Source organism: Brachyhypopomus gauderio, chromosome 13 (genome assembly GCF_052324685.1).
Source record: "Brachyhypopomus gauderio isolate BG-103 chromosome 13, BGAUD_0.2, whole genome shotgun sequence".
Lineage (NCBI taxonomy): Eukaryota > Metazoa > Chordata > Actinopteri > Gymnotiformes > Hypopomidae > Brachyhypopomus > Brachyhypopomus gauderio.
This window is the reverse complement of record NC_135223.1, coordinates 521,556-547,203: the sequence shown is the minus strand read 5'-3', so window position 1 is coordinate 547,203 and position 25,648 is coordinate 521,556. Positions and strand designations below refer to the sequence as shown.

Here is a 25,648-nt window from a genome sequence, read left to right as displayed (position 1 = left end):
GGTAACAGGTTGTATTTGGCAAACAGGCGATGTCCACCAGGGTTTGAGTGGTTCGGTCGTACGCGGGGAAGCTCTCCTGGTGCGCTAGGACGGAGGACACGACACGCAACACAACAACGTGGAAACTCTGCAACAAGCGCCCGTAGCTGAGGTAAAGCCTCCCGGCTCTGCTTCACTCCGTCCCGGCAGAGATCTGCTCGGACACGCTGGGTGATTAATGTGCTGGATGAAGAACTTTTCTCTACCCAGCTGACCTGTCTAGTTGAGTTGTAATCAAGGTTTGCTTATCACTGCCATATCTAACTAATTAGCTGGAAAACAAGTACTAACTAAAAATATAATTGTGATATTTCATATATTCCGTTTGCCTGACTAGAACATTGCTCCCCTAATGGTACTTGCTGGAAGTCGGTAGTTATTTACGTCTAGCGAAAGGATTAATGTCTAGAACAGTGTTGACAGTTTTCAATTAACTGTCTCTCTAAGTAGTTTACGACTCCAAGATTATTTGAATTACTGCCATTAATGAAGTGGCGGAGGTCGCGGGTGTACAGGTGGAGGTCGCGGGTGTACAGGTGGAGGTCGCGGGTGTACAGGTGGAGCCGCAGGTGCACCTGCTCGGTGGCCACCAACACCTGCGGCTTCCGCCTGCGGCTCCTGGGGAAACAGTTAAGGTAGCTGGTGAACCCTAAACTGTAAACACTTTACCGTTTTAAACATTCAGACCATACTGTAATCTGTTCGGCTGGTGATATTTAATATAATAAATGACACTGATACTTAAGTGTTGCCGTTTCATGAAACGTTTCAGTTTTAGCGACGTTTGAGGACGAAAAACGCGATTAATTACATTTCCTTCGTTGTGTAACATTTCAAAGGTGATGGTGGTGAATCTGGAGTTTGTTTTTGTGTCGAGGTTTCTTCTGAACAGTGAAACCAGTGAATCATTGTGTAGGAATGTCCTGGTCCGAGCCGTGCCCGGGCTCCAGATACGCAGCTTCTAATCCACAGGCTGGTCTTACACACCGGGACCTTGACGAATAGGTCCCGTATGTTTAATGTGCTCGTAAAATAAACCTTCGGTGTCCCGTAACTCATCTTACTGCTGGTATTCTGGATATTGACTTCTAGAATCGATGTCACTCTAACAAATAAGGCAAAAGTGTTCACTTAGATCTTGCGTTTGTTGTTGGTAATGAAATCGAGAAATGCAGACACACCTTTCTCATGTGAGAAGCAAATGATTTGTCCTAAAACCGATACCAGCACGTCCTTGTTTGTGGTATATGTGCTATATGTTGAAATATTTCTCCAGTTTCTTACATATATAAAAGTCGTTGAGGCCTGTTCGGGCCAGGCAGAAGAATAAATGCTGGTTTGTTTGATGGTGAAAAGAGGACTGAAGCTCAGATTTCCGTCAGGGAGTTTGGGAAATAAGACAAAGACTGCTGAGGGAGTTGAGCACCAGCCCAGTGGAAAAATGCCTTGATGAACCTGCTGTGGATAAGAACATGCCTGCAATACCTATCAGCATTTCCATGACATTTTGATTAGGTTTTCAGAAGAAACATAACATGTGTTCACAGGGAGCTTTAACTCTGAGTCACATTATGACAGGAACATTTATAAAGTAGTCTATGTAGGATCAGATAATGTTCAATATAGGGAACAATGTATTAGGCCTGACTGGTGCAGGTGGTGGTGGTGGGGGTGAGGATGGTGATTGAGTTGGTCAGATTGTTCCTACATCTCCTTCGTCTGTACCCTCCTGGTCCTAAATCCATAAAGATGAGGACCATGTGTGAGCGATGCTGAATGGTTAAACTGGGAGAATGTCAACAGTTAGGCCTAACTAGCAGGAAACTATACAAAAATGGTTTCTGTCCATTTCCTGCGGGGAAAAAGTATTGACTAATGACAGAGAGGGGAGGGGGGACAGAGAGGGGAGGAGTCTGAGAGGAAGATGGCCACAGAATCCCATTTTCAGAGGATTTGGAGTGAGCGCTTGTTTTTCTTGCCCTCCGTGGCTCTGGATCAGCTCAGTAGCCATGTGTCCTAATAACTGAAGCTCCTCTGAGAGCATGAGGGAGACAATTCAATTTAAGAGAAGGAAGATTGAATTTAGAAAGACGATAAGAGATTGTGAACAGCTGAGTGGGTCCAGCTGTGGACAGAGGTCCCCTGAGGTCTGACTGGTGTCTGTCTGAATAAGTGAGTTAGTTTTACCCATGTGTCTAATTAGGGAATCGGCACTAAATGGTGGTGTTTTGGGAAATAAGACATCAGTATCTACCTGTGGAGTCGCTTTACCCTAAAGTTCAGGGTTCCGACACCACGGGGACCTTCAGGTGATGTGCACAAACATTACAAAACAATGGGTATGGTATTTTCTGTCTTGACCTGGCACATTCTTTACATATATTTTACAGATATTATTTTTCCATTTAGATATTTGAAAGGTGAGAATGAGATCTAATTACCGTAATGGTGAGCAATCATGTCTGGGCACCTTTCTTTAATTCAGGGTGCAAGGCGAATGCCACACTGTTGGCCAACATTTGGTTTTCGTTTTCATGTCAGGATGGGTCGACCGTGGGTGTAGTTTTGGGTGGGCGTTTTGGGCCTCTGCTCACACTGTTCATGTAGTGTAGGCTGGGTGGCCAGATCCTCCCCCCCCCCCCACCAAAAGTTGAAACAAAACCTGCAGCACCACTGGAGGCCTGTTACCAGTTGCCTCTCATTTTTTAGCTGGAATCAGAAAGTGGAAAGTGAAACCTGGCAACGTGGCCTGGCAACGTGTTTTCACAACTCAAACCGCATTCCTTATAAATACTGATTTGCTCAAGACCTCTGATTTGCTAAATGACGTCCGTGTTTGGTTTGGATGAGCAGTTTGTAGCTGGGTTCTTATCAAATCATACAACCCTCCCTCTGCGGCTCTTCTGTAGTAAAGGAGGCTTCTATTTAGAGCTGCTTGTGCATAAATAAATGGGCCCCTGTGCCAAAGCTGATCCGGACTGTAACGTGTATCCGGCTTTGCAGGTTGCACGAAAGACCTTTCAGAGTTGCTGTAGAAGGACTAAAACACTAACTGGCAGGCTCAGCCTGGCACGCTGAGGAGAGCGATGGTGTAGGTAGAGATGTGCACGTTCCTCGGGTGGAGGAGAGCGAGGATGTAGGTGGAGATGTGCACGTTCCTCGGGTGGAGGCCTCGTCTGGAGAGTGAATATGCATCAATAGGTGTTCGACAATACAGCTGTTCCCCATTTTTGTTTAGATCATAGTGCGTCCGTTATACTTAAGTGCTCTGATTCTACTCAGTACCGGTCATGGTTTACAGTTACACTAAGGCCAACACATTTTCCCAGGCTCATGTCAGCCGCAGTGGTGTGGGACTGCAGTAATTCACTGCTTATCTTGAGGTCATGCGTGTGCGTGTGCTCAACACTGATTGGTTCAGATGGGGAACAGCATTGTCTACATTGTCTTCATGTTCTGCCCCACTTCACCATGGGAACAGGGACACGAGGCCCCCCGTGCTGCTCCCCTTCCCCACGCTCACCTCACACCGTTGTTCTGCCCAACATCTCCCGTCTGACCCCACCGTGCAACCACCCTGCAGTTCACAGAGGGGATGAACAGCTGCACCGATGCAGAGGGAGCAGCTGTTTCACTCCGGCGTGAGCGACCACGGTGGTTCAACTGATTCCTTAACACGTCTGGGGGAAACAGAAACTCCCAACCTAGGGCCCTCTCGTAAAGCTGCTGTCAGTGCAAATATAATGCTAGCCTGACACACTGCCTTGGTAGATCCATCAAAATCGCTCACATATGGAACATTCGGCCAAAACAACTTTAACTATGACCAACTACGTCATCACCAATGCCTTCCAACAGCCCGACGCCATCCGTTAGTGGATCGTCGAGTCGGTGTGTCCCTGGTCATAGAGCAGGTATCACCAAATGGCGGACCGCGGTCCGGATCTGGACCCGAACGCCGTCCTGTCCGGACCCAATCACATTCCTGATTAACTGGATACGGACCCAAATGCCAAAAAAATTTTAACGGGAGACTATATTTTAAACCGGAGAATTCATTTTCAGGTGAGTGTTACATTCTCCACCCATTTTGTTACGTTCACCCCCCCCCCCCTCCCCCCGCTCAACAACTTTTGTTCCCCGGACCTAAGGTCTGAGCTATCTGCCAAAAATGTCAATGAGCATAATGAAGAAACCTCGAAGAGAACCAAGACTCAAAAGGGGGAGACCATCCTCCTCTGGTTAAGACACCACAACATAAATGATGTGAGCAATAAAGAACAAAATGGGTAGTAAGATGAAGTAAGAAATGGCAGTCTGTCCTGGCAGTCTGGGTCCAACGAGGTCCAAACCCTAAACCTTATATAAAAGGCTTCAGGGGGAAACCTTCCCCCCTCCCCGCCCTTCACATTTTATATGAATATTAAGATCCAAGTTCCAGTCTCTCTCAGTGTCACATGACTGAGGGGCTCGGCGGTGTGCCCCCTCAGTACTGGTCCCCTCAATGGTGTATCCGCTGCTTGGATGGTCACAAGAGAGCCTTTCACAGGCTCTTTAACCTCATCCCATTGGCTCCCAGCAGCACTGACCTGATTTATCTTTATTGGATTCATTCACTCTCTGTCTCTCTGTCTCTCTCTCTGTGTGTCTCTCTCTCTCTCTCTGTCTCTCTCTCTGTCTCTCTCTCTCTGTCTCTCTCTCTCTGTCTCTCAATTCAATTCAATTCTCTCTCTCTCTCTCTCTCTCTCTCTCTCTCTCTCTCTCTCTCTCTCTCTCTCTCTCTCTCTCTCTCTCTCTCTCTCTCTGCCTGTCTGCAGTTTCACACGGACTGGTCATTTGAGTGAAGGCTACAGGAAGGTGGTAATGTTTCAGTAGGTGCCAGAGAGAAAATTGTTCTTGTTCATGAGAGGATATGCAATGGGCTGTGTGTAATTTGTTGCTGTTTATTGGTTTAAAATCCAAACCAAATGAAGAGGTGTGTGTGTGTGTGTCACCAGTACAGGTGTGTCTCTCGTTTCAGTGAACTTTGATAAGTCCAGCAGGTCTGCCCTTTTTTATTTGTTGTCATTCTCTTTTGACTTCTGCGTTTCTCTGTTGTCTGTGATTCTGTAACAGCAGGGAGTTCTAATGAAATGGTGGTTATAGGGTTACATGAGTGCAAATCAAACCACGTCTGTTTTATGTCTACAGTTTATGAAACTCTGGTTGTACTCGGACCCACACTAAATCTGATCTTTTGCTTTGTAAACAACCATATCTGACATGAGACGTGTTCATATTACATAAGGATAAGGATCACTCCGGTATCATTCCACAGTGTAAGTCACAGAATCTGGCCTGATAAAAGAACAAAAGCAAATGGCGTCTAGACAAAGTGAAGATGCTGGTGGAGTTTAATCTCAGCTGCTGCCACACCTTTCGTCCCTGACCCATCTGCTTTCTGTGCTAGTACATGAAATATGTGACATTTGCTGAAGGTTCAAGAAGTGCTGTGAGAATTTGGAAATGATGAAGATAAACTGGACTGGTTTTTGAGGAAAATGCTGAACTATGCGCAAGTCTCCTTAAACTATGGCTTGTTTTAGTAAGATGTTTTATCCTTTCATGAGTGAACCTGGGTGAACCTGGTTAGCCCAAGCCAGTCTCTGGTGCAACTAATTATTCAGTTAACTTACACTTTTGATCTTAAGTGGATCATGAATAATTAACCACTTTGTGTACTGGGAATGTAGCCTGTTCTTTCACTATTGGTGTAGTAACACCACAAAGAGAGAAATAATAAATCATGTAAGCGGTTTGTTTCTGGCACAGGTCCTGGTGGAAAACTTGCTACATAACACTGCAGTGTTATTAAAATCTTTTTTAAATATAACCATTTCAGAGACGCGTATCAGATGAGGTTTGAAGCGCTCTTGCCCTTTGTTCTTGGGGGTTTGGAGGCCCGTGTGCCTCGTGGTTAATGAGTAACCGTGGAAACGTGAAGGGTGTGTTTCAGAGTGCGTATATGTATCAGAGTTCAGACTACAGGGCTGTATTTGCTATGAAATCACCTGGGCTATCAGGAACCGAACAGACCTGCTTTTGTGCTTGAGAACAGTGGTGCTGCTGTATAGTAATACACTGAAGAAATCTGTCTTCACCATTTTTACTGGTGTCTCAAACAGATCGTGACACTACACACGTTCTCCTGTGGTTGAATAAGAATAGTGGGTCAGTTTATACCTCATGTCTCCAGTTATATACAACATTCTTGACCCTAGATGACCAGCTTTGACCTAAGAACTCTAGGCTTTTATATAGACTGCCATGTGAACAGTTTAAATCAAAAGCAACAAGTATTTCTGATCATGTCGGGACATAGTAAAAAAAAATATCATTGACTCCTTTGTAGTTTAGATACAGTGAAGTTTGTGGACTGCTTAGCACTGCTTAGCTACTGGATTTCAGTTCACATAATTGAACTCCGTTATTCTTATTAATTTAATGAATGTGTGAGGTTTGTCCATAAAGCACACTATTGCAGGACTATTGTCATGATGGAACAATATACACACTGATGTTTAAATATTGCAATTTGTAAATCACAATAAAAAATGCTGAATTGTTCATTCCCCTCACCATTGGCATCGAACACATAGTATTTATAGTTACAGTATCAACATCTCCAATAAATGTGTACTAGGGAAATTCTCCTGCTGTGTAATGTGTATACGCTCCGCAGCTGGTTCTGTCAGTCAGACGGATGAGTCACTGGTCGTGACGTCCAGGTGATCCCCACACTGGAATGTTTCCATAACCCATATGCTCACAGCCAACGCAGCAGAAATAGCTAAAGCACAGAAGGTGGTTGACCTGTGGTCTGTTTCTCCTGCACATTAGCCTGCCCACATTGGCCCGTTTTGGCCATTGAGCATTACTTATTCAGCCTTCTGTGGAGCACAGTTACTACAGTCAAAGTTTCAGCTCCATCACGGTGTACGTTCTAGTTAAGCTAAACTGATGATGGCTTCATTCATGCACACGCAGAGAGAAACGGTGGATACAAACATTCATTATACACTATTTCCACAGTGTGTCTTTTGTATTTATTTTGTCTTGGCATTGCTCACTTACTGTAGTTTTACTGTAGTATTTATTATTAAATAAATGAACATTCTGTTTCTCCTTTGCCTGTGTGTATTCACCGTAATGTGACTGGGTATAAAAGCTGTGTGTGATAATTGTAAAATTACAACTGTGACCTTGTGTTCCTTGAAAGGCACTATATGAATATTTGTATATTAATATAACTAATTAATATTAATATCCCTTCATTCATTCACACTTCTCTTATGAATAGAATCGTTTTGAACTTACTGTCCTTAAGGAGCTTGAATTGTTCTGAGCATCTAAACAGTGAAACAGCGATTAGTAGTACTAAATAAATGACTCATGTTGGACTCTTCCTCATGCCTCTTTCAGCATGTCCACATCGACTCCGGTCCGAAAGACCCCGGTGGATTACGGGGTCCAGATCCGCTTCATAAACGACCTGCATGACACGGGGGGCGGCGGGACCGGGTCAGGCTGGCGGCGAGAGGGCCCCACCAAGTCGTCCCGCTATGGTGTGGCGGTCCGGGTACAGGGCATCGCGGGGCATCCCTACGTGGTGCTGAAGGAGGGCGAGAAGGGCGACTCGTACGGCGTTCAGCTCCGCAGCCAGCCGCACTGTCCGCCTCCGGCCTACGGCAGCTTACCCAGGTGGGTTCACCTCCACACCACACATCTGGACTCCAGCCGCTAGTGGAACACTTAAGTGATCCTCTTTGAAAGCAAAGTGATCGTATTCAGCAACATTGTGTTTATTTCTCTGCTCCCCGGGCCCGTCAGGAGGAGGGACGATGGCCATGAGGGTCTGAACCCCTCGCTGACGGTAGCAGACGGCCACCTGCGTCGTGCACATTCGCACGGCTCCCTGCTGGACAGGGACGAATATGGTCACGAGTCCCGCCGTCCCCCTGGCGACGGCCACTCGGGCAGCTACGGGAGTCTGGACGCGTCCGGCGGCCGGCCCGACTCGAGCGTCTGGGGCGGGTCGCTTCAGGCCGGCCTGAACGGTACACCGGAGAGACCCCCCCTGAGGGGCTACGGCGCCTCACCCGAGCCGACCCCCGATGACCCCCGCGGACTCCGCTCTCCGGCCAACAGACCCCTGGGCAGGTTCAACAGAGGTGGTGCTGGCACTGAAGAAGCTGTGTCTGTTGGAGGTTCCACTAGGGGGAGCTCTTCTGCTCTGGAATCGGCGAACAGGCCTCAGCTTGTCTCGTCGGCTCCTCCCACCACTCTAAATGCATACAACGCCACACCCCCCGCCCCCACACCTGCTTCTGCTTATGGCAGCATGGGGCGGAGCTCTGGATCTGTTGCCAAGGTCACGGCCCTGCCTTCATCTGGCTTGGCCAATGTGGATTCTCATGTGAGTGTATCTGAAATTAACCTTGTTTGTTTTAGAAGGATATCGCCTACGAAGATGAGCAAATTACAGGGCCATTCATTACGGGTTAAATATGGAAGTCTATTTGATCATGTTTCAGAGAACCAGTTCAGGATATTGGTGCTATTTTAAATGCTCTCCATTGTTTGTCTTAAACTAAATATTGAACTGTGAACTTTGACCTTGTATTCTATACCAATGCTGCTCTATTTGAGGCCCCAGGTGGTTCCACATTTTTGCTTCTAATCTCATGTATTGGGAACTTGGACACATCAAAGCTGTGGCTCTGTCAGGGGGCCCTGCGGCCAGTATGGGAACAGGCTGGTCTGGGCCAGATTCCTGCATGTTTTCAGGTCATAGCTGCCCATTTTATTATTTTACTACATGTATCTTGATCCTTTGAGGTCCAGTGTTGACCTGGATCAGCTAATAGTGGTCCCATCCTCACATTTCTCACTTGGTAAATTCTGTGGCATTGCTAAAAATGTCCTCAGTCACCCACTGTCTGATGCTTGTTGGCGAGTAGCTCTCTGCTGAATGTGATCTGAACGGAACTGTAGATTAGAGAAAGTCAATCCATCACACTGCCCGTGTCCCTGTAAACATGATAGGCCTTGATTTAGTGTAGTGGTGTCTGCTCACAGAGCCTGATCTCAGATTACAGTGTAGAGCAGGGGTGCTCATTACGTCGATCGCGATCGACCGGTCGATCGCGAAGGAAGTGTCGGTCGATCGCGAAGGAATGTGCGTAGATCGCGTCACATAAAATAGTAGTAGATGAATCGCACATCTGCTCTGACGGTTGTATTTTGATTGACATTCACGGTAGCCAATCTGCAATCCACTCAACAAATTACGTTCGCCACCCCCCGCCACCCCCCCCCCCCCCCCCCCCCGCTCAACAAATTACGGTCGCCACCCCCCCCCCCCCCCCCCCCCCCCCCCCCCCCCCGCTCAACAAATTACGTTCGCCGCCACCCCGGTAGATCTTTCTGACTTGGTCATCTTATAAGTAGCTCGCAAGCTGAAAACTGTGAGCACCCCTGGTGTAGAGTGATGGATTGTAACTTGCTGCAAGAATTTAAGTGCCTTGTGTTTCAAGTGTGTGTGTGTGTGTGTGTGTGTGTGTGTGTGTGTGTGTGTGTGTGTGTGTGTAAGAAACTGGAATCAGCAAAAAATGCGTGTTTTTCCTGATTTTTTTTATTTATTATTTTTATTTTTTTTAAGATACGTGACCGCATGTTAGCAAGTGATAATTTTCTGACAGCATAATGGATACCTCAGAACTTGTAAGCCATCTGCTTGTGTGTGTGCACGTGTACACCAAAATCTCCTGTTACATTTCCAGTCTTTGATTTCTGTCTTCAGGTGACTCCTGATCTTTTGATGGACCAGGGTCAGAGTTCGGGATCAGATCTGGCAAACGAAGACGATCAGATCCAGCAGATCATCCGTAGTGTCCTGCAGCAAGGGTACAGTGATGGGGGGGGGTACAGTGATGGTGATGGTGGTGGATCAGTGGCGGGGTGGGTGGGTACAGTGATGAGGGGAACTCCAATATCTGTTCTGGTCTAAATTTATCCCACACAAACTTAACCAGATGTAGTACTTGCATAATCTGTGGTTGCTCTACACCAGGTTATGGATAAAATGATGATAAAGTAACTAACTGGTCATTCTTATTCCAGCTGTCCAGTTCTCCCTTGTTTACTAATACTGAACTGGTTAAGTCTCAGCTAAGTGTTGTGAACTCACATTCCATGGTGGACGTGATGAACCTACCAAGCACCAGCAGGTTCACTGGACGTCTCTCCTCTCTCTTTAGGAGCAGCGAGAGTGACGCCACCATTAAACGGCGAGCCCGGATCATCTGCGATAAGATCCAGCGTCTCCAGGTAACCCGTCTGCCGGTTCTGTTTCACGCCCAGATTTAACTTTCAACATTACCCACGTCCCCCGGAGCCCTAACTCTTCATCTCCCCAGTGAGTCCTTAAAAGCCTCTTTGTGCAGAGGGCCGTTTCCGTTTGGCAGTAGAGAGTAAGCGTGCACCCTGCCCAGTCTGAGGTAAAACCAGTCATGTTGGCAGGACTTCACTTCGTGTTTGCATGTCCTGCTATGATCTGCATATGTTAACTTTGTCAAAGAAAAATCGGATTTCCAGACTGGACAGACTGCATGTCTGCAGGCTCTCAGAACAGCTGTCCCCTCCTCTTACGATACAGCAGACAACACACCCTGACAGCACACAACACTGCAGGCAAGCCTGCAGGCACATTCTAATGCTTAATGTATGCTCCGTTTGCACGTTTTTTCTACTAGTAGTAGGAAATCTAGTCCAAAACCCCAAATTATTTCCATTTAAATTGATCCATTTTACATTCCTGTAAGGTCTTAAATCTTTATATCCTGTCGATGTCAATAGTGTTGCAAGGGAGGTACTAGGTTTGCTATGTTAAGGTACAGCAGGTCTTTTTAATGCCAGGCATTAAGTGGCATTAGGTGCCATCTGATTGGGCTTTCACATCACGGTCTCTCCCGCTGCTCTCTGGCCGAGTTGGCACGGTAGCGGGCAGGGCTCAAACAGACGTTACATTTAACGGCCCTCTGAGAGTTGGCACCTCTCCCCGCGCTATATTGAATTGGCAGCAGACCCGAGAGCACTTACAACATCTGAGCCCGTTTAGAGAGAGCAGCTCGGAGTATTCGGAACACACATTTGCAGAGGCTACTCTGGAAATGGCTCATGGCAGAATTTAGTGGTTAGTCTGTATGATGGAGTAGGGAGGTGATGACTGCTAAGTACAGTATTCGCAGTCTGGCAGGATAAAGCGATGGTCTGATAACCGCAGTGTAATTACAGTGAGCAACGGCACGCACACCTGGGTTGAGGCCATTTGGTCAGATGGTCGTTCTTTAAACGATTTTTGTTCTTTTGAAGTTGAAGTCTGATTTATTTTTAAACTCGCAAGAGGGACTTTTTGTCGTTATTCTTAATGACATACCACATATTACACAGAAAAAAGCGAATCGTCTTTACATAATGGGAAACATTATTTGACCCCTGAAGTCTTTGTCATGGAGGTGTAGGCCTACATATCTACGTTATGTTTCATGGTAGTTTATTCTGCAAAGGCGAACACTATTGTGGTGTATAGTGGAGGTGAACTGGTACCAGTACCGGTACGTGTGTGTGGTACCGTTGCATGCAGTCGTGGTAGTGCTAAACTATGCGCGAGGATTCGTCAACATAAATTAAGCGGCGTTAGGCCGTTATCAACATACCATGCTAAGTGTAGCTCAAGGTCTTTGGCCTCTGACTGAGCCAGTCGCACTATGGCGAATACAAATGTCCCACATGAGCTAGAAGACACACCTGCTCGTTTCAAGGTAAAAGCCGCGTGGGAAAGTTTTGCGTTGCCGGTGAGAGCTACAACTGTTCCTCTGTAACGGAGAGGTGGGCGAGCACAGTGTGTCCGGTACACGCACCACAACACGTATTCTTACCATTTCAGTCCTATTACAGACAACACGAACGTTACCGAAGCATCCAAGTAGCTTTAATAACATAATGTTTTGAGATGTTTTCAGATTTGCAGCCAGTTGACTTTCGTTTGTATCAAACCTACAACATTCAATATCCTAGACTGTAATTTGTAAGGAGAGCAAAGTAGAATAAACCTGTTATGTTCATCTGCAGCTGCAGGTCACAAGACTGACGATAGTGCAGGCTAGTGCGATCGTGGTCTGAGATTATTATAATGTAATCTGTCATTGTAATTTGATACTGCACACACTTTAGTGCATGTGTGTTTTCCAGTGTTCACTGGTTTTAACTACTGCAGGCAAGTGTCTCGTCTAATGTCAGGTTACTGTTGCTGCACCTGAGTGAAAATTATTACCCACTGCCACCCACAGACTGTCCAGTCGTGGTGTTTAAAAGTCTGAGATCTGCTGGACACTGTAGTTTCCCCACAATGCTGTTTCCAGGTGAACAGAGCGGGTGAGTTGAAGGGACAACTGGACAAGAGTCTGGACGAAAACGTCCATCTGCAGGAGCAGCTGAGCAGAAAGAAGGCTGAGCAGGACCACACACACTCAGAGTAAGAGACACACACACACACACACACACACACACACACACACACACTCTCAGAGTAAGACACACACACATATATTCTAGTGCACACTTTCATTGTTTATTTGCCATGAATAAAGCATCTGTATGATTTGGTCAGTGAAAACATGGGGTGTGTGTGTGTGTGTGTGTGTGTGTGTGTGTGTGTGTGTGTGTGTGTGTGTGTGTGTGTGTGTGTGTGTGTGTGTGTGTGTGTGTGTGTGTGCGCACAGACTGGCCCTTGTGCGTATGGAGCGGGAGAATGCGGAGACACTGGTGCGTCAGCTGGAGGATCAGCTGGCAGGACTGCAGGAGGAGCTGAGGAAGGAGGCCAGTACACGGGAGGTCCGCTTACACACACACACACACACACATACAAGCACACACTCACACCAATGACACAGGCACTTAAACACACATCTTTACCTCACAGATGATATTTCCGAGAAAAGGTAGGGTTAGGGTCGTCCCCCCCCCCCCCCCCCCCCCCTTTACTGAAGTGGCAGCCCCCCCTTATTGTGTGAGGTTGTGATGTTGCAGGACCTTCCGGCCCTGCGCACCGAGCTGGCAGATGCAGCCGCTCTGCACCAGAGGCAGGAGGAGGTGCTGAGGCAGAGGGAGAGGGAGCTGACAGCCCTGAAGGGGGCGCTGAAGGAGGAAGTGTCAACCCACGACCGCGAGATGGAAACTCTCAGGGACCAGTACAGCCAGGACATGGAGAGACTGAGATCCAGCATGGAGCAGGTGTCACAGGTACACACACACACACACACACACACACACACACTGTCAGACTGGACTTTGAGGACCCCACTAACATGGCTCCCCCCATGTTCACCTCAGTCTCAGGCGAGCATCGAGGCGGAGCGTCTGCGCGTGAACACCACGGTGCGCTCCCTCCAGAAGGAGCTGGAGGACAGCAGGGAGGAAGGAGCCCACTGGAGAGAGCAGCTCCAGAGCAGCAGGGAGGAGCTACGCCACACCAAGCAGGAGTGAGGGCTCTCACTGGCTGTCTGAAGGGCCTCTAGAGCAGTGTTGTTATTGTTATTATGTAAACGCTTCCAGGAGGTTAACATGGTGACCCGTCAAAAAATTTTCACTCTCTCTTTGGTTGTTCAGTTTTACGTTACGACTGCTTTTGGCTTGTTTTTGATGTTTATCGTAATGTTTGTTAATTTATGTTAATGTATTCCTTTAAATTCTGTGCAATTGGTTGGAGAAATGTGAACATTATTACTGATTAACTGAATTGTTTCTTAAATAAGCTCAGATTATTTATCATTGATGATGGCCATTGATTTTGATATTGTAAGTTCTGCTGTGTTATGTTTAACATTGCCGAAAAGAAAAAGAAAAAATATATTCAGTCATGGGGAGATACCAAAGTTCTTTTGTGTTGTACTAATTTGTTTTATATTGAAGTCAACCTATCCCAGTTCTAACAGGCCTGATGAACTCTCGTGTGGTTGTGTGAATTGTGATCAGGCTTCTCCAGACCCGCGTGGAGAAAGAAGAGTTGGAGGAGGAGCTGACGGTGCTGCAGGAAACACTGAACACTGTGAAGAAGAACTTACCGGACGCCAAACACACTCAAGCCATTGACCAGGTACATACATCCACGCATCTACACCCATACACACGCCTCTACACCCACGCATCTACACCCATACACACATCTACCCGCATACACGTGCATCTACACCTATACACAGGCACCCACACATCTACACCCACATACGATGCTGCTCTTCTGACTACACCACAGGAGCTGGAACGCTGTCGTGCAGACCTGAAGAAAGCCCAGGCTGATGTGGACAAGCTGAAGGTGGACCTCGACAAGAAGACAATGGAGATTATCTCACTGAAGAAGGCCAATCAGGAGCAGGACGCTGAGCAGAAGTATGAGATCGACAGGCTTAAGAACCAATCACGGAGAGATAAGGAGGAGCTGACTAAAGTGCAAGAGAAAGCTAAACTGGTATGCAGTGCTAGATCCTCCTAGTTGGGTTTCGCCATCATAACTGCTGAACGTGGCTTTTTGAACTTTGCTCAATGTCGCCCCCTTCTGGTAGCTCGCTGATCCCTCATTGGTGCAGTCGCTGCGTGAGGAGTTGAGTGCAGCACGCGGGAACGCCGAGCGCCTGCGTGTTCAGCTGCTTTCAGCCGAGGAGGAGCTACAGAAGGAGAGAGGAAGTCTGGGCTCCGCCCACACGCTCATACAAACGCTCACACAAGAGCAGGAGGCGGTGCAGCAGTCTAGCGCGCGCCTGACGGACCGAGCTGCACGTCTAGAGGTGAGAATACATTCACATCCCAGACGCGCGTGCATCACACAGGCATGAATCCCAGAATCCCAGCTTCATGTTGAATGGCATGGCCCTGCGCCCACGTCCAGGCCCAGCTGCAGGAACAGGTGTCCCAGACGCTGGAGGCAGAGCAGGAGCTCCAGGAGGAGAACAGGAGGCTGCGTCTGCAGCTGGAGGAGGCCCGACGTGAACGCGCCAAACTGGGCCAGCACAGGGACGAGCTGGTCCGCACCCTGGAGGAGAGGGACGGGGAGAGGGACGCCCTCCGCAAGGAAAACACCCTGCTGGACGAGGAGAAGAGACAGCAGGAGAGGACCCTGGACAAACTCAACAAAGAGGTACACACACGAGCCTGAGAGAGTACAGGATGATACTGCCAGACTTTGTGTTTATGTTAAGGAAAAAAACTTAAGATTTATCTTGTATAAATTCTCTTCTGTTTTCTTTATCTGTCCTCTCTTTCTCTGTCTGTCTGTCTGTCTGTGTCCCGCGAAGTTCAGTAGGAGAGGGTTTATGTTTCCCAGTTTCTCTTTTGAGCACAGTTGGACACGGTTGTCCTTTATCTGGTTAGCTTTACATCATAACCATGACATCCTTACTTTTCCACATTCATCCAGAAGTGAGTGGTGTCTGTATAGAAGTCCTGGGATTACAGTACACATAAGCACAATGTTGCAAAGCAGCATTACACACATATGGGTCCCTGATGAGCACACCGAAGTGGCAAGAGAAACTCTGGATGGGTTCAAGGAAGAAACCTCGGGAGGACCAAGACTCCAGAGGGAACCTCTCCCCCATCGGGTGACCCAGGCTATGAGTTAGGCTGTTCTTAGTCCATTGTAGGCCAGGCTCAAAACAGAAAATAACCTTGGAGGGGTTAGTGGAGAAAGGACGCACCAGATTGCCCTGTTGGAAAAGGCTGCTACATTTGCTCAGGTAGATTTACATTCATCAACCATCTGTTCCTTATGTGAGAGGTGAGTTAGTCAGGTTTGTAGACCTTCTATAAATCTACTCGAGGGAGTGTATGTGTTGGTGCAACATGTTTACTGGACCAGACACAGTTCCATCACACCTTCAGCCTGGGTGTTTGCATTTATCTGGAATTAAATATTTGTTTTGGGATTTAATGTAATGGATGTAACTAAACAGGACAAATTGTTGAAGTATAAGGAAAATAAGAGTTTATTTTTAAAAGTCTTCATCAAACAAGGGACGATCTCATGTAGAAAGGTTCATTGGTCAGTTGAGACTGAACTTTTGTTAAAGTTAATCATGACAAATACTATGTGGCCCAAATTCAGTGACGAGAACACCATTCCCACAGTGAAGCATAATGGTGTGAGGGCGTCATTGGGAGGGACTGGACAACCAGTCAGGAAAGACGGAGGATGCTAATTACAGGACAGTACTTGCGGAAAGCCTGTTCCAGTCTGCTAAAGACCTGAGCCTGGGATGTAGACCTTCCTGCAGGACAAAGACCCTTAGCATACTGATCAAGCTACACTGAAGTGATTATATGTCTTGGATTGGCCTAAATAAAGCCCAGACCGCAATCCAACTGTGATTTCTGCTACTTGAAGATTGCTGTACGCCAATGCAACCCATCTAAGTTGAAGGAACTGCAGCAGTTGTGCCTTGAAGAACGGGTACAATTCACAGTGGCTAGGTGTGCTAAGCTAAGAGAGACTTCCAGAAGAAGGTGGTAATGGTGGGGTGAAGACTATTGTTTGTGCTGCATCTAAAAGCTCTGTATATTTTGCATGCTGCTTAAATCTAATGGTACAACCTCCCCCAGCCCGCATGACTTCCCGTTTTTAATGCAACAAAACCAGACAAACAGCCTGTGGTGTGAATTCTTCGGTGAGGTGCTGTGTGTGGGTGAACGTCAGCACCTTGTCAAACTGCCCCGAGTGGTGCAGCAGTCATCAGTAGGTGGAGAGAGGGTGTGCTGATTGCAGCGTTCCTCCTGTGGCCGTTACTGCGGCCAGGCGACGTGGAATGACGACCAGCAGCACTAGAACTGGTCTGAAACCGTTGCGACAAGAAGCCAGTCGTTTCTTCTCTGTGACGTTGTCGGAGGCGACGTCACCTTTTAGGTGGTCTTCCCCTCCACGCGGTGGCTTGCATTCATTCTCACTGGTGCTTCAAAAACTGGTGAAGGACCTTGACACGACGGACACACACACACGGTGCATCTTGATCCCAGTATTTGCCCTGAGGTGAAGATTTTTGCCCTGGGGCTGAATCTTCAGTTTGTCTTTTTGTGCGGTTAATGTGATTTGGTGACCTGTTTTCCTTGTTTAACAGTATGGCTGCAGCCCTTAAGGGTAGAGTTTTTCTTCCTAGGTTTTTGTTTTGTTGCCAAGGCGTTCAGGGAATCCAAACATTGTTCCGGTTTTATTGCATTTATGTGGGACAGTGAATTGATGTATCTGGAAATGGGGTTGTTTGTGAGTCAGTAGTCTTGAGGTTGGTAGCTTCGGGGTGGAGCGCACACACCAAAGATACGGTGTTTGGGTGACTCACTGGTGATTTTTAAATTTGAATGTAAATTTGAACGTTTTATTTTCACAGCGACACTACATCAAGTGATACTAAAAATACCTCACAGTTCTAATACTGTGGCTTCAATATTGATTATATTGAAATCTCTCTCTTTCTCTTTCTCTTTCTCTCTTTCTCTTTCTGTCCGTGCCTCATTCCTGCAGATTGAGCGTCTGTCCGCAGACTCCAGCCAGTCGGTGCAGGCAGTGCAGGCGCAGCTGACGGAGCAGCGTGACAAGTGGAGACGGGAGCAGCAGGACCTGCAGAAGGCCCACAAGGACCAGCTGGGCGAGCTGGAGCGTGCCCAGCTCAGTGTGCGCTCCCTGCAGGACGAGGTGAGGAGCAGACACGCCCCTGCTGGCCTCCTTCACTCCTCCACCACGAATGTCCAGATGAGACTTGCAGCGAGTGTTGACGCGCTAAAGCCGTCTGCCTTACAGCTGCCAGGCGTCCGGTGCGGTGGAGGAGTATATTGGTGTTTTGTGCACCTATATATTCCACAACTGTCTTTAGTCCCAGTTTTTTTACTGTGCTACAAGCATCCAGTCGGGTCTGAGCAGTTTCTGCTGAGTCTCCTGTGAGTGAGCGAATGAGTTATGACATTGGTGCGATCCAACAGATGCATTAGTGTGTTTGAAGTAATGCAGATGAATCTGTAACCATCGAGGTTTCATTGGTCCATCACATCAACGAGTTAGCATTAGGGTTAGGGTAAGCATTAGCATTAGGGTTAGCATTAAGATTAGGTTTAGCATTATGATTAGGGTTAGCATTAGGATTAGCATTAGGGTTAGGATTAGCATTAGGGTTAGCATTAGGATTAGGTTTAGCATTAGGATTAGGGTTAGAGTAGGGTTTCTAATCACGCATTAGAATCAGTGGTATGTGTCACACGGCCTGACTCATCTGTGCTCACATGGACTCCATAAAAGCTCAGAACGAAGTGAAACGCTGAACTCCAAACTGTTGTTCCACATTCATGAGGTGTTCACAGCTGGTGACTTAACAGCGGCCAGCGACCCGAGGATGACTGACGGCTAGAACGGAGGCAGCCAGACAGAGGCTGAGTCCTCTGGGCTTCCATTCAGTCTATAGGAGTTTGGCCACAGCACTGTGCCAACTGCAGAATCCGATCCAAGACCCTGACGGCTCAGCCCGGCTCGTCTCCCCCTCTCCCCTTTCAGCTGGCTCGCCAGAAGAAGGAGCTGCTGTTGTGCTGTGAGGAGAGGGACAATGGCGTTGTGGATCGTGAGCTGCTCCTCAATCGCTTGCGCCACCTAGAGACCGAACTGGAGAGCCAGAAGAACACTGTCAGTGATCGGGCCAGAGACATGCGCAGCATGGAGGTAGGTACCCACACCCCGGGCCCGGCCCATAACGTTCACGAACGTCTGTGAACCATTTTCCCCAATTTGTGCTTCCAGGACAAAGTGAAGCACTTGGAGTTGGAGTTGGACGAGGAGAAGAACAGCGTGGAGCTGCTGACGGACAGGATCACCAGGAGCAGGGAGCAGGTGAGCGCTACACCCCCACCACCCACATAGAGGCAGAGGTGTCAATTCCAGGTTCAGAAAGTTAAAGTCCTCACCAGGATTTTGCTCGAGCTTGCTAGATTTTCTAATTAGTGCAATCCAGGTAAAATGAGTGGAATCAACACAATCCAGGAAGCCTGAGCAAAATCCTGGTGAGGACTTTTACTTTCTGGACCTGGAATTGACACCTCTGCATACAGGATTTGTGCGTTTGTGTTCTTATGAATGTGAGTCTTGCCCTCTACTGTGTGCATGTGTAGATCGAGCAGCTGCGTTCAGAGCTCATGCAGGAAAGATCGTCTAAGCAAGACCTGGAGCTGGACAAAAATGCCCTTGAGAGACAGGTAGACGACACCAGACATCTTCATCCCCAGTGAGGGGTATCACTGCTGGTGGCAGGACTCACACTCTTTGCTTAATTCACTGCTCTCTCAATCTAAAATCATGAGGAATATTTCAGGAACCTTATTGTTTCCAAGTCCCTGGCAGCTTTGTGAGTTGAGTGATTTATTTTCCTTCTGATCATAATTGTCCTGTTGAGAAGATTGCTTCTCTCTCTCCATCTTTCCTAGTTGAAGGAGTTGAGATGTCGTGTAATTGAGATGGAGGGCCAGTCACGTGGCTCGTCGAGTTCATCTCAGCTGGAGGCCAAACTGCAGGAGCTGGAGGAGCGTCTGAGGAACGAAGAAAGGTAGGGAGATCACGTTAGGAGCTTCTGAGGAGTGAAGAACAACACAGGTTTAGCACTGAAGCAGAATCTTGCCATGCACGTTTGTATGTCACATATACGAGTTCACACAGCGCCCCCTTCAGGATGACCCTTAAATTCCTGCGTGCTCCACAGAGACAGAAACTCTGCGCAGTCTTCTCAACGACGTTTGGAGAGGAAGCTGAAGGAGCTCAGCATCACGCTGGATGAAGAGAAACAGCAGCTCTCTGAGCAAAGAGACCAGGTGGGTGAAACACACACACACACTCATTTACACGCACATACACACTCTCGCGCGCGCACAAAAACCCCACATCACTGCATTTGCACCAGATGCACTGTTCCATAATGCCTGGTGTACTGAGGACATTTCCCCGGTGTGTGTGTGTGTGTGTGTGTGTGTGTTTGTGTGTGTGTGTGTGTAGCTGGCTCTGCGTGTGAAGGCACTGAAGAGGAAGGTGGATGAAGGTGAGGAGGAGATGGAGAGACTGGAGGGGCTGCGCAGGAAAGCAGTGAGAGATCTGGAGGACCAGCAGGAGCAGAAAGAGGCCCTACAGACCAGAGTAGCAGCACTGGAGAACGAGCTCAAGTGAGTGTGTGTGTGTGTGTGTGTGTGTGTGTGTGTGTGTGTGTGTGTGTGTGTGTGTGTGTGTGTTGACCCACGAGGAGACAGTTGTTAACACTTATAACTGTTAACTGTTAGTGTTAAAGTCTTCATTGTCTTTACACCAAACTGTGGTGCTTAATTTTTTTACAAGAAAGTCATGAGGGCTGGTAAGTAGCAAATAAGTCAGAGCTCCGTCAGTCTGTCAGAAACTGCAGAACCCAGCTGAGCTTCTGCGGGTTTTGCAGTTTTTGTTTGTATTTTTTCATATGTGTATGTTGACAAAGAACATTTCAGTTGTATCATCTGGATCTGTAGGCCTAATTACCATCTTTAAGGAACCGGGAGAACATTTGAAGGTGATTTTGAACATGTGATTGTTACATGCTAGGATCAGACAGGATCAGACAGGATCAGACAGGACGGCAGATTCCCTGTTTTGTCCATGAGGTTGTGTGAGACCCTAACCTTAACCCTAATATTTACATTTACCTGAAGTTCGACATCACATCATCTTGTCCAGTTTGTTGAATCAAAATGCTAGCCTAGTTGTAGTACCCTTATTGACCTGGAGAGGGCAGTGCATACCGAGAAGCTTTTGTAGACTGCAAACCAGCTTTTAGTGTGTATGTAAGGGTTTTACCTTCCCTTAACCTAATATTTAGTTGCACAACATTTTGAAGTAAATCACTGAAATCTGACGATTCTTGTAATCGTCAGTGAGACGTCTGCACCTCTCCGCAGGTATTGTGGCCCACTCCTCATGAGCAAACTGCTCCTGTTGTTTCAGGTTTGACGGCCGCCTTTTCCAGACGACATGTTTCAGCTCCTTCTAAAGATGCTCGATAGGATTTAGGTCAGGGCTCACAGAAGGCCACTTCAGAATAGTCCAGTGTTTTCCTCTTAGTCATTCTTGGGTGTTTTTAGGTGTGTGTTGGTTCATTGTCCTGGTGCAACACCCATGACCTACAACTGAGAGCTTTCTGACACTGGCCAGCACAATTCTCTCTAGAATTCCTTGATAGTCATGATATTTCATTGTACCTGCACAGATTCCAGACGCAGCAAAGCAGCCCCAGAACAGAAGAGCTTCCTCCATGTTTCACTGTAGGGACAGTGCTCTTGGCTTGATACGCTTCATTTTTCTGTCTGTAAACATAAAGCTGATGTGCCTTGGTTGGCAAAAAGTTCAATTTTTGTCTCATCTGTCCATAGGAATTTTGGCAAATTCCAGTCTGGCTATTTAATGATTTTTCAACAATGGTGTTCTCCTTGGTCGTCTCCCATTTAGTCCACTTTGGCTCAAACAAGGATGAATGGTGCGATCTGACAGTGTTCCTTGAGCTTGAAGTGCACCTTTAATCTCTTTAGGGGTTTTTCTGGGCTCTTTTGTTACCATTGGTATTATCTCCCGTCTCTTTGATTTGTCATCAATTTTCCTCCTGCGGCCACGTCCAGGGAGGTTGGCTGCAGTCTCATGGATCTTACATTTCTGAACTATATGTGCAGCTGTAGTCACAGGAACGTCCAGCTCCTTGGAGATGGTCTGATGGACCAGCATGTTAAGGGTGAAGGTTATCATCTTCTTTCTAATCTCCAGCTCTCCTTCGCTTCCTCTGGTCCATGTTGAGTGCGGCACACACCATGTCACCAAACACACGTACAGTGACTACCCGTACAACTTTTCTAAGGGCTCATTTGAGCCAGCTTCTTTGGACGACCAACGTGTGGTCTGTTCTGAGTGGACCCTGCTCTTTAAAAACGCTGGAAGATCTTGGCCACTGTGCTGCAGTTCAGTTTCGGGGTGTTGGAGATCTTGTAACCTTGGCCATCTTCATGTAGCGCAACAATTCGTCCTCGGAGAGTTCTTTGCCATGAGGAGCTGTGTTGAAACTTTACGTGACCAGTATGTAGAGTATGAGTGCTGAACTACAAAACTGAACACACCTGCTCCCTATGCACACCTGATACCTAGTAACACTAACGAGTCATACGACATTTTGTCAATGTTGTCCCATGAAAAGATATACATAAATATTTGCAGAAATGTGAGGGGTGTACTCACTTGTGTGATGCATTGTATAATAGCTGATTTGATAATGTTGTGATGTATATAATAGCTGATATATAATAGGTGATGTACTGTGTAAACTGGTTTGAGTTCAGCAGCTGGTGTTGGTTTTTTAACCTTCCATCATTTGATTCTGCTGCACCTGATTCTTCTAACCACATTCTCATCATGTGAATCGTGAGGTGGCTTCACAGTTCACACATGACACTAACCTGAGTCCTGACCTCCCAGGAGGAAGAGCCAGCAGGCCCGACATAACACGATGGACTCCTCAGCACTCAGCTCGGATGATGATGATGATGATGATGGCCTGTATGACCCCTCCAGCATCACCTCCATCCTCACAGAGGGCAATCTGAAGACCAGCTCCTGCTAGATCACGACGGAGGTGTGGGTGCAGCGAGGAGACTGATGGAGGGAAGAAGAGGGCCTTCAAGTACTCCATGGTGGTGCTGTAAGGCACGGGTGGGCGGGGCGAACCTTGAAACGGTAGCCGTTGAACCAGAGCTCTGAATTTAGATCTGTAGAGGTGCACTTGGGCTGCAAGTTTAGTGTCATGTGTTGGTGTGTGCGTCTGTGTGTGGGTGCATCTGTGTGTGTGTGTGTGTGTGTGTGTGTGTGTGTGTGTTGTATTGAAGGGCAGTAGCCTACTCTTTGTCTTTAATCTACAGCCGAGTCTGAACTGAACACAATACATGAACAGGAAGCACAAAGAGCCAGCAGCCACTCTTGTATCTCTGCCCATTTGTCTTTTGTGTTATTTTTTAAAAGTATGGAGGTAACTGTGGTGATGCACACTGGCCTTGTACCAGCATTAGCCTTTCGCTCGGTTTTATGACCGTAAGATTTTAGCAGATACGAGTGGAGAAAGCAGAAAGCTATGCAAATTAAATTTTGAGGAGTTCAGATGAATTGGCAGATACACCCGCTGCGAATAGACCATACCAGGAAACAGAAGGATGATTAGAAATTGGAGAGAAAGATTAGAATGAGTCACTACACATAGTAAAGGCTTTTCAAATCCTAATGAAAAAAGCTGAAAAAAAATTCATTCAAAATAAATACATTTGATGTAAGAATAATACTGTAAGGCTTGGACTCCCAGATGAAGACTAGTGCCCAGCTAGACTCAGTGTGTAAAGGTCGAGCTTTACACCCAGCTTTACAGGAAACCAGCCCAAATGTCCGAGTACATTGACTTTGGAGCGCACGGAGGTCAGCAGCACTGACCTGCAGCCACTACCTCACTAGAACTGCAGCATAAGTATATTTTATTCAGTAAATAACTTTGTTCAGAATCCTCTTCATTTCGAGAACATCCAAGCAATTATTAAACCTTGGTGTTACTTTTGTAAATGAAGTTATTGTTTTAAATAAATTGTAAATTTAAATACATTTGTGGTTGAAAGGGTGTGATTGGTCGATTGTGAATGCGGGCCTCTGTGTGTGGAGTGTCCGCACCCGTGTGTGGTCCTGCCCTCTTCCTCACTGTGTTAACATCAGATTTCACCACAGCAGAGTCGGCAGTCATAGCAGATTAGGGCTCGGCCAAAGCTGAACTCTACACTGTCCAGAAATGCTCAGTCAAAGCACTTTTGAGTTTTATTTTAATTAAAACTTGTAACAATTTTGTCACCTACAAATAAATCCAACTATTGGTTTATCCAACCACTCACCACTGCAGCATAGACTCTGATGGAATATATAGTTCATCATTTGTAGTAGTTGTGTACTCTGCTAATGGTTTAAGCTGATTTAGCACTGATTAAACATGTTAAGAGCTGAAGGGTCATCGAGCTGTTTGACAGTGGAACTGATTTGCTGCAGGATTTTGTTCATTTCATTCTGTTGTTTTTCATCAAGCTGTTTTATGCAAAAAATGTGTCTATGCATTCCAGACAATTTGCCTTTGCAACACGGAGTCACACAAGGGCTACGATAAAAATGCCTTGAGATCTTCTGTAATCATTATCAAAGCACACAAATTTGTAATTATTTTTTTGTTTATATATTTTTCTACAATTAAAGTTTGACCAATCAAAAGATTATTTTTTACATGAATAAGATGCTTTGATCTGTGTGTACAGAGTTCATGTTGATGAAAAAGATGAATAACAATAAATTTGACACTTTATCAGGATGAATTTCTCATTTTTCATGTTTGACTGTGTTTGCCTTGAGTGCTCTGGAGTATTAATCCTTTTTTGAACAGTACTCATGCTACAGAAAATAAGACATTTCCATTCTGTTATTAGTGCTTTCTGGCAATGATGTAGGTAAATGTCATCCACATAACAAAAGATAAGTCAATGGTTACAGATAAATTAGCAGATGGGCATCATATAAATAAAATGTAGAGGGCTACAAACTGACCCTTGGGGCACACCTTAAGTGTGTGTGTGGGGGGGGGTGATGATCCCTAAAGACAAATTGATTTGTGAGAGAGCTTTCTATTACTTAGTAATATTGAGGATATCAAACTGATATGAGGAGCAAAATATTAAACCTCCTAGATGGAAACAAGCACGGAAGAGTGTCCCTCAGAGAACATTAGAAAACCACACAAGATTGCTCAAGCTAATACCAATAACCAGCTAGCTTATCACGCGTGTCACACCAAGGTGTCGCAAAGAATGGCCTTTGTGAAGCTGTTGTACAGGGCGAAGCCACCTGAGGGAGAGCAGGCTAGCTAACCCTGAATAGCTCCTGGCTTGTGGCCCCCCTCTGGTGCCTGCTAACTGGTATTGCATGCTGCCTGTTGCAGTACTTTTTTAAAGGGTTTTAAAAAAGCTCTTCTATTTTGACTGTGTATGCCCCTGTCACTCAGAGAATGTGCAGAATGTAAGAACATCAGTATGCCTTTGTAGAGCCTTCATTATGGCTCAGCCTGGAGGGGGCTTTGCTGCAACATGCAGGCGCCTGGAGTCTGTGTGCCTAGTCAGCCTCTCACCACCTCTCACCACCTGCCTTTGCTCAGTTAGTGGTTGAATGGTTAGCAGGGAACACCACAATAAACACCTTGAGACTCATGTAAAGAGCAATCATTAGTCACATAATTAGGTAAGTAATTTATTCAGTGTAAATTACATTTAAGAATGATTGATTATTTTCACTAATTTTGGGTGTTGGTTTTGCTGGAGATTTTAATACTCACTTGCTGGTTTGTAATGTAGGATGTTTACAGATCAGTGTGATTGCACCAACATCACAGTAGCAAGACAGCAGCCCTCTGGCTACTGAGGAATAATCTCC

General features: G+C 46.6%; 1 protein-coding gene across 2 annotated transcripts; it reads left to right on the top strand.

Moving 5' to 3' along the window:
* On the top strand, nt 1-24,526 carry cgna (cingulin a). Of its 2 annotated transcripts, none has more exons than XM_076970497.1 (21): nt 1-151; nt 7,501-7,779; nt 7,909-8,494; nt 9,881-9,984; nt 10,338-10,407; nt 12,501-12,613; nt 12,861-12,957; nt 13,168-13,380; nt 13,471-13,619; nt 14,113-14,233; nt 14,393-14,605; nt 14,700-14,921; nt 15,023-15,271; nt 17,645-17,815; nt 18,665-18,826; nt 18,905-18,994; nt 19,273-19,356; nt 19,585-19,703; nt 19,857-19,965; nt 20,147-20,310; nt 22,628-24,526. In XM_076970497.1, the coding sequence occupies exons 2-21, from the start codon at nt 7,502-7,504 to the stop codon at nt 22,770-22,772; spliced, it is 3,459 nt and encodes a 1,152-aa protein (XP_076826612.1). In that variant the 5' UTR covers nt 1-151; nt 7,501; the 3' UTR covers nt 22,773-24,526. The 2 variants fall into 2 exon arrangements, with proteins under 2 accessions (XP_076826612.1, XP_076826611.1); XM_076970496.1 differs by having other exon boundaries at nt 12,861-12,972.
* The last annotated feature ends 1,122 nt before the right edge of the window (nt 24,527-25,648 follow it).

Excerpts from the sequence above, each read along its gene's own strand:
- cgna (XM_076970496.1), top strand. The coding sequence starts at position 7,502 with ATGTCCACATCGACTCCGGTCCGAAAGACCCCGGTGGATTACGGGGTC. Across the intron at positions 14,606-14,699 it reads TGCAAGAGAAAGCTAAACTG|CTCGCTGATCCCTCATTGGT; the intron begins GTATGCAGTGCT and ends CCCTTCTGGTAG. Across the intron at positions 17,816-18,664 it reads TGCGCTCCCTGCAGGACGAG|CTGGCTCGCCAGAAGAAGGA; the intron begins GTGAGGAGCAGA and ends CTCCCCTTTCAG.